The sequence below is a fragment of the Trachymyrmex septentrionalis genome, unplaced genomic scaffold (genome assembly GCF_001594115.1).
Source record: "Trachymyrmex septentrionalis isolate Tsep2-gDNA-1 unplaced genomic scaffold, Tsep1.0 scaffold37, whole genome shotgun sequence".
Lineage (NCBI taxonomy): Eukaryota > Metazoa > Arthropoda > Insecta > Hymenoptera > Formicidae > Trachymyrmex > Trachymyrmex septentrionalis.
This window is the reverse complement of record NW_017305536.1, coordinates 493111-502621: the sequence shown is the minus strand read 5'-3', so window position 1 is coordinate 502621 and position 9511 is coordinate 493111. Positions and strand designations below refer to the sequence as shown.

General features: G+C 32.4%; 1 protein-coding gene across 5 annotated transcripts in view; it reads right to left on the bottom strand.

The window, feature by feature from the left end:
• LOC108750451 overlaps positions 1 to 6589 on the bottom strand; it is an 8156-nt gene extending 1567 nt beyond the window's left edge. For 3 of the 5 annotated variants that reach the window (XM_018489890.1, XM_018489893.1, XM_018489892.1), the window contains exons 1-4: positions 6300 to 6331; positions 3952 to 4416; positions 1677 to 1922; positions 1209 to 1445 (exon numbers count right to left, since the gene is read on the bottom strand). In XM_018489890.1, the coding sequence (XP_018345392.1) occupies positions 1209 to 1445; positions 1677 to 1922; positions 3952 to 4330 (862 nt within the window). In that variant the 5' untranslated portion in view covers positions 4331 to 4416; positions 6300 to 6331. Of the gene's footprint in view, positions 1 to 1208; positions 1446 to 1676; positions 1923 to 3951; positions 4417 to 6299; positions 6332 to 6447 lie in introns of those variants that run through there. The other 2 variants (XM_018489894.1, XM_018489891.1) reach the window with 2 other exon arrangements.
• Positions 6590 to 9511: the final 2922 nt, after the last annotated feature.

Here is a 9511-nt window from a genome sequence, read left to right as displayed (position 1 = left end):
CACACACACACACACACACACACACACACACAATTTTTCCTACCTTTTATTATGGTAATTATTTAGAATACAGTCTTCACTTTGGATTTTGATAAAATTAAGCTTATTCGACGCGTTTTTGCACGAAACAAAAGAATTTGTAAGAAAAAAACGTTAAGTAATTTTTCTCGAACCGAGATATTAAGCACTAAAGTTCACTATTAAGATTAGAAAATCTGTCATATAGCGACAAGATAGCAACGACACGACTGGACATGTCTATCCGTCTATGTGCCGCGATCATGCACAACATGTAATTGAGGCTAGAATAAGTACTTTTTGCTTTAATTACACAAAGTCTCTTCTTTAAAAACAAATTCTCTGTTTTAAAAGTAAATTCTCTGCTTTATAAAAACACATTCTATGCTTTAAAAATACAAATTATTTTCTATATAATTTTTGTTTTTACAATAGAAAATTTGTATTGAAAGCAGAGAACTTACGTTACAAATTATTTGTTATGAAAATAAAAATTACGTAGAAAATAATTTGTATTCTTAAAGCAGAAAATGTGTTTTTGAAGAAAAGAATTTGTGTAATTGAAAGTTTTAGTTTACCATTTGGTTCTCAGATTCATTAACATTAATTATGAAGTGAAATGAGGGTAATTGAGAGCAATCGCAGTTGACTTTAGCATATATCTATTAACATATATTATTACATAAATGTAATTATTTTATACATAGTTTCTTGGTCAATACATACAAATGTTTTGACTTATATTTAAGCCATCTTTAACGCATCCAATAGTAAATTAAAATCATGGATTCTTGACTCTAGTTCTGAGTTGATTGTATAATTTGAACATTGAGAAAGAACTCCTTAACCAGCTGTGAAACTATTAAGATCGAACCACACAAGTAAAGATTTATCGTACAGAAAAATTGATAAATTAAGAATAACATTCATTTTTAAATTATAAAATTCTTTAGAAATAGTTTCTTATGATGTCAAAAATTCAAGTCAAGTGAACTTTGTCTTTATCAGTGATCACAGTATTTATCATTGGTAAAGGCCCGACTTTTTTTCAAAAGTCCTTCAAGTATTCATATTTTTCCGCGGATGGAGCTTGAGCCAGAAATTCGTCAGCAGAGATCTGTAGTTCGTGCAATAAATCGTCCAACTGCTCTTTCTTTAGCTTCAATTTGTGGAACTGCCTGGAACTTTACCTTCGATCGTAGTACAGACTGGAAAATGATCGCTGCCCTGCGGGATCGAATCAGTTTGTGAGTCAGCGATTAGCGCCAGATTTGGAGAGGCCAAGACCAAGTCCGACGATTGCATAAGCGTGGGGGCATCTTTGTTTAAAATTACCAAGTTGCTTCTATCAATTTCGCTGCATAGAATCTGGCCGACTTTATTCGTGTAATCACAATACCAGAACGTGGGAGGTGCGTTCATGTTTCCTACGATAAAAATATAGTCAAAAGTATTGCCGAAGTATTTATTTATCACTGGTAAAGGCCCGAGCTTTTTCCAAAAGAAAGTCCTTCAAGTATTCGTATTTTTCCGCCAGAGCGAATGGAGCTTGAGCCAGAAATTCGTCAGCAAGATCTATAGTTTGTGCGACAAATCGTTCAACTACTCTTTCTTTACTTTCAATTTGTAGTGGAATTACCTGGAATGTGTCACTTTACCTCCGATCGTAGTACAGACTGGAAAATGATTGCTGCCCTGTGGGTTCGAATCAGTTTGTGAGTCAGCAATCAGCGCCAGATGTGGAGAGGCCAAGACTAGATTTGCATTCGGCGGTTGCATAAGCGTGGGAGTGTCCTTGTTTAAGATTATCAAGTTGCTTCTGTCAATTTCGCTGCATAAAATCGGGCCGACTTTATCAGTGTAGTTGCAATACCAGAATGTGTTCTGATGCGCGTTCATGTCTCCTACGATAAGAATATAATCAAAAGTGTTGTCAAAGTCAAATAAAGCTTTATATACTTGAGAAGGCGTAAAGATGTTGATCTATAAATGTTGATGATTGCAAATAAAGATGATAATAAATTGAGTTTTACTTAGAATGTAGAAAAGGAGAAAAGTTCAAGGGATCGTAGCATAAATTTTTGTTTATAAGGATAGACACACACACACGCCCCTATCTCTTTTACTTGCTATGTTCTTTCTGAATTGAACGTGATTAGAAATGCCGAACTTATTGCTCTGTTTAAGGAGTGTTTCTTGTAGGCATACAAGATGTCATGTTGTGATGACCCTAATAGGGTCTGGATCTGAGGTAGATTGCTGAGTAGCCCTTGACAATTCCACTGTAATATGGAAAATGTCTTAGCCGATGTCTTAGCCGACCAATTCATAATGATCGTCTCTGTTTCGGTAAGAAGTGTAAAATTGCGAGTTGGAAGGACCAATCAGGCCTCCATTGACGTCGGAGTAATGATTTGTAGATGCTGAGGCGGATGTAAGTGATCCAATGAATAGATTAACCAGTTGTGTTACGAACAAGTTGTTGTGCCTGCCTTGATCGGCCAGAAGTTCTTCTAAAAATGACACGAGGTTATTTAAGAGCGAAGATGAAGGTTTGGTGCTATTATCAAAGCGTGAATTAGAAGGGATAGGGTAAGGAGAAGGGAGCGCTGACGTAGGTGCGCCCGAAAAGCTCTGCTCGAATTGCTGGGACGATGGTTCAAAAGTAGACGCGGGTGTTCGGTTCTGTAAAGCAACGCCTGCTCCAGACAGTGAAGGCATTCTACCGTTAGGGCAATTAAGATTCAAAGCATGGGTGCGGGCGAAATTGCTCTGAGCTTTTGTTACAGTCTCGTGATCTCTTTGAGAGAGTCTTCTGTAATTAGATCATTTTTGGTGAGTAATCCCCCGAAAGTATTGTATAAGTGGCACCTTTATGAGACGCCTTACGAGAAGAATTGATTTGTGATTTTAGAATATCAGCATATATAGGAAACAGCAGAAGGCTTCATGGGGCGTGCAAAGGAAAAACGGCATTCAGGCACGCAGCCGTGGGGCATGGATGAGTAATTAGACAGGAAGATGACTTAAACAACACAAAGTCGACTAAAAGTTGACTATAAGTTGACTGGATAAGTCAAGAGTCGACTTCAAAGTCAGCCCAAATGTCGACTAATACTTGACGAATGTCTCAAAAAAAAGTTGACTAAAAGTCGACTGAAAGTAGACTGGAAAAGTCAAAAGTCGACTTTTTAATCAAATCTGAATGTCGACTAATAGTCTACAAATATCTCGAAAATAATCGACTATTATTAATCCAGCTAACTAAAATTGACAAGTTTGACATTGTCGAATAGTCAATTTCGGTATGGTTAATGTTCCTTCTTTGTTAAGTTATTAGGCATTAATAACTAAAAGATATCTTACAGTTATCAGTGCCTAATAAGTTAACACAGAAGTGGAACATTAACCACCCAAAAATTAACTAATTCGGTAACTTATTGTCAATTTTGGTTAGCTGGGAGGTTTTATTATAATAAATTTTATTTTCCAGAGAACCACAATATACTCATGTAAACTTTTAATGTCATATAAAACAACATAATCAGTTATACAGAAATAAACATTTTCAAAAACTTTATATAATAAATATTTTAATACAACATACATTTTATTACACAAGCCCACAAAAAAAGTACCCTGTGCTGGGGTGGAAATCCAACTATTCTTATGTATTTTGAGTCGCTGAATACGAATTTGACATCAAAATAGGACCATCCAGGTTTTTAAATTTTCAATCTAGAGCGAAAAAATGATTTTTTTCCATTTTTTGTCATTTTTTCGCTTTAGATTAAAAATTTTCCCTTAGACCTATTTCTACTCTTTTATATATTTTATTTTGTAACGTTTAAAATAATGATAATCTCACAAATTAATTTTCGATCGTCAATTTGCTATAATTAGAACGTTTTTCAAACCATAGAAAATTATTACCTCCGCTGGCAGAAATCTCGACAGGATTAAACGTAGGTGTTCCTAACAACGTTCTTGCATCCTTCGGTAGATCGGCATATCCACAAATGCGCAATTGGTTCAAGAGTTCGGACATAGCATCGTATGAAATGTTATGTTTCAATTTCCACGAACATAACCAAATCGAAAGCTCTTGATTTTTGTACATATCTTTGGGAAAGTTTCCTCTGTGCTCATTTTCAGAATTTTCTTGGACATGGAACATTGAAACATCATCACTGAATCCATGATCATCATTACTGTCTAAATTATCAGCAGTAACAGTAGATTGGTGAAAATTGGAGACTAACTGTACATTATTACGATCGCTAACTACAGTAATCTTTGGAGAATATGCCATTGCTGTCTGTTCCTGTTCCTTTTTGTATGCTGCAGTAGGCGACGATTTTATTGTCTCTTTGTCAAATCACGAAAATATTTCCGCATCTGTTTTAATATTATTATTATTAGTAATAGTGTTTTAATGTTATTATTATTAGTAAAACTTCAAATAAGAATGATTGACAGTTACATCGACTGGTATTATAACGTTATTTTTCGTACTTTAATTTTGTTAATTATTTCAATGAATTTATATGCTTCTTAACTGATTTTATTTTTCGTAGGATATATTGTATTAAAAGATCCAGATGTGTTAAATAAATTCCTAGAGCAATACTAAACATACAAAATGATTAACATCATATCTAAGAAAGTAATGAAATATAAGTTGTATATTATTTACTCTTCTATAGCTTTCGCTCAAGACAAAACTCTAACAAATAATTAAAGTTAAGACAAATCCAATTACATTGAACATAAAGATTGAACTTCTTTTTTTATTGTTAATATATTAGAAAATAATTTTTTATTCTATAAGATACAGTATGATGAGAAAAGTACAGTCTCTAATTTTATACAATCAAACATATTTTAATGTTTGCTTATTATTTTTGTCAGCTACATTTCAAACAAAAATTGATTCAAAGAGTAAACTATATTTCATATATAATTATTTTCTTGTATGTTAATTCAATAAGTTTAAAGTTTTAGGTTTATTTAATCTTTCAGAAGGTCTAATAATGTAATTAATGATTAATACAAATGTTCTCAACATCCATAAGATATTGTGGAATCTATGTCAAAGGATATGAATATTTGTTATTATAACATAATTTTCGTTATCATGTGAATAGTTAGATTTATATTCACTACTAATTGCTTCTGCTTTTGATTCAATGATAGCAAAACACATAAATTGTAAATAAATTAAAAGACTAAACAAATCTGAAATTTATTGAATTAACATACAACAAAATAATTAGATATAAACTGTACATTATACTATCAAATTTTTATATCATTATACTACCTTCCAACTTGCAAAGATACAACTGATAAAAATGGCAAAAATTGAAAATATTTGTTAATAAGTTATATACCACTCAAATTAAATAAATCAATTAAAGTAAACTAAAGGACTAAAAGCATAGACAAGATGTTAATTGTTAATATTTAATAAATGTTCCAGACAACAAAAAGTGTTTAAAAGGGTAATAAGACGTTTTTTTTGCGTCTAAAAGACGATTTAAAGACTTCTTATGTCATAATTTAGATTTTGTTATTTGAGGTTATATTCTGAAATATATTTAAGCAAATGTTACGATTATTAATGAGGTCATTTTTAATGTAACAAAAATAAATAATACAAAGTAATATCCTAATAATTTTAAATTTTCAATGTTACATTCTAACTGAATTTATAAAATTTACAACGATCGCATAATTATAATATTAAATTTTCTACTTATGATAATACAAAACAAAGTACATCGGTGTAATTATTCATTAAAAACGTAATCAGACAGTATAAACATTTTAGTCATATTGATGCCAAAACGTGCCTCATATGTAATTTCGTAAACAAAATAAATAGAACTTGATCAATGCATAATTTTTATACTTTTGAACATTAGAATTGACGTTCGGAAAAGCTCGATCCATATTAAGATATACTATTGCTTGCAGTTACAATCATTTGATCATATATTTATATAAAACAATGCTGTCGATTTAACAATGACAAATAGACAACTTGGTCTTTTGAAAGTTCAGTTAGCATAGTAACATTGCTGAATTTACAGCATTGTTAGTCGAAACATTTGCTTAAATGTATTTGAAAAAACGTTTAGTAAATATTAGCAAATCTTGCCTATGCTCTTAGCCCTTTAATTTACTTTAATTGAATATATTTGATTGTATCAAATTAGAAGCTACTCTTTTTATCATCCATAACTTATATCAAATTCGTAAATGTACATGCACCTTACCTAAAATATACATGCATATACAACACCGAACAATAGGCCTGTTCTTTTTAGCTGAACTTTTGCACCAATTCATTTTTCTTCCTCTTCTTTCCTCCTGAAGAGAAGAAAGGCCTAATGTGTACACAAAATATCATTTCTTGCGACTTACTTTGACGAATTAACTGTTCATGAAACCTCGAACTTTCTGCAAGAAAAGAGCTATATTGCACTGATTGAAATTTCGGAACCTCGGACGGCTCAGAGATTTTCAGAGACGGAAACCTCGGAACACGCGGGCGCGCACACACCCCCCCCCCCCCACACACACGCGCGCGCGCAATTTAAGCTCATATCCATATGGGTTCTTTTAGGCATCGAATACAGCAGTTCTTGCAGTAATTCGTCTTAGCACGACTGCGCAGTCGATTACAACGCAGATTTTCGTTCTTTTAATAGATGCGCAGCGGATACGCAGATGATTGGAATTAGCTGCGCAGCCGTTTCGGATCTGCGTGATTAAAATCTATATTTTCATTGATTAAATTCTCAATTACAATCGGTAAAACGTTAAATAGTACATCAATTACAGTATCCATTTGACTTTTTTATACGAAATTTTTTTCAATTTTAGGGCTGCGTTCCGTTTCACGCATGATGCGTATGCTGCATTATTTATCCTTGTTATTCATCGAATATTAAATAAGGATAAATGCATTATGCGCATTATGCGTGAAACGGAACGTAGCCTAAATCTCGCACGTTTTGAGAATATACGAGCACAGAACTCTGTTCTTTTAAATCAGCTGCCGCAGCCGGCAGATTCGATGCGCAGCGGCTGTCAAATCTGATGCCTAAATTAATTCCGCCATTAACAGTCAACTTTGTCAAGTTTGTTAATTGTTTATGCTATTATATTAATTGCATGGATACTTAATATATTTTCGACTTTATTTCATAACAGTTCTTTTAATTTCAGTTCAAAGCATCAAACTCTCTTCGGCTGCCAAAATAGACATACCAATAGCGGGATTCTCTAATGTCCGTTTCCACCAATGTAGTTCTAAAGATTAGAAAAAGACAAAGAATAAATTGAGCCGAGATTAAAGTTAATCTATGTTGGTGGAAATGGGCATAAAAAGTCCATCTTATCGATGATTGACGCTACCGTTAACTAGCGACAGTCAATGGCAAAATAATTCTGGAAGAAAGCGCGGCTCTTATTGACTGTTACTAGTTAACGATAGCAATAATTGTTGATAAAATGTTTAGAGAATCCCATAACAAGCAGTATGGATTAGTATACGCATTATACAGATCTATCATTATATAGATGATTGCAAGACATATTGACACGCTGTCAGACATATTTTTGCTCGCTTGTACAATTCTATTCTACTCTATCTTTCATCTTGGATCATTTAGACCAAATTTGGAACAAATAGTTTGAATTCAACTCTATTATCGTGTATAATAGCAAGCAGTCATTTGAATTGCGCGGCAAACACGACAATATATTTTCGGTTTTGACTGCTAATGGCGGACGGGCATACGCGCGAATGCAATGTTCAGACTCTGTTATAAGGACTCTAGTCTCACGTATGTCCTCGCCGACGATTCCCATCAGGATCCTACCGTAGATTACTGTAGAATGAAGAGCAACAGAGGTAGCGTCCTTATTGCTACCACTAAGTTCAGCCGTGCAGTTCAGTGAAATGCAGTTTTTCAATCTAATTAAATAAAAAAAGTTTTTATTTAAAAATAGACCATAAATGCTACTTAAATTATTCAAAATTATAAGTAGGAAATTTTTCATTTTAATCTAACTAAGTTCAAAAAAGTTGTAACATAAAAATAATTGTGCTATGTTCTTTTGTTTCTCTTTGATTAGAAGTAAAATGGATGATCGATGTGAACACTCGCAGATCAAATCGAACACAGCTCGAATATTAGGCTAATCACGGCGCGCGACATCAAGCGAGATTAGATTATCCACTTACCCAATGTTGTCTCATAGTAATGTAAATTGTTTATACTTTATTATATCTGTTAAATGATATTTTTATTATATCATTTTTATTATATCTATATAATTTCGTTATTAGTTTAACTGGTTGTAATTGAAGTAGAGAATGAATAATTTACTATTTGAAGAAGTGGTGTATCGGGTGTCGTAGAAGATTTATATAATCCAGAAGTCCAAGATTCAAATCCCACTAAGATGCATTTTTTAATATCAATTTGAAGTAGTTAATTTCAGATATAATTATTATAAATGTCTTAGAAATAAAATTTGTAACCCTTAAATATAAATTTTTTTTTTTTCGAATATTTAACTAGTATTAGCTCGGATTCAATCTATTCAATTCATTTTCATGGATTTAAAGTATGCATTAAAAAAATTATAATCCGTTTTAGTCCATTTTCATTTGCTGGGTATTTTTGTAAGAATAATATAATTTATTAATATAGAGCGGTAAAACTAGATATTTAGTTTTTATTGCATTCTTAATATATTTTTATGTACATTTAATTATACATACATATGTTAAATATACACACACACACACACACACACACACACACACATACACACACACACACACAATATATATACATATACATAGATATGTGTCATATATAATTGTACATGCATATATTAATAGTATTCATTTCTGTAACATTAAAAGTTCCCTATGAAATTAAGTGTAACTTTGGAAATGTTTGTCTGTAATAAAAGAAATATTTCTTTTTATTAATCTTCAGTTCATTCGATTGACCCTAATCATTATATTTTATACATCATAATAAGAGATTCAACTCTTTTATCTGTTATGAATTTATTTCGCAATAGTGATAGATTGATGAATTGTGTTTGATATTCATTTTTTAAAATTAACCGATAATTGCATAGTAATATAGCTAATACTGCTAATAGTATATTACATTTTTCAGATAATATCTTCCCTTTCACGGGTACGACTTTGATGAAGTGGAAGGGCTCAGTACTTCGAGGATAATATACAAAAAATGGATGATGTACCCTAAGAAAAGTGGATGTTGCTATGTAGTTTACATCCACTTTGTCAGAGGGCAGTAGTGCGCGGCAGCATTTTGCGATTACAGGTTTTGGCCGTCATGTCCTCTCTCAGGTTTCTCTCTGCTTCCATCACGGTCTCTAGCGTTAATCATTGATGAAACCGGCCCTTGAGTACCACGTGTAAAACATAAGAGTT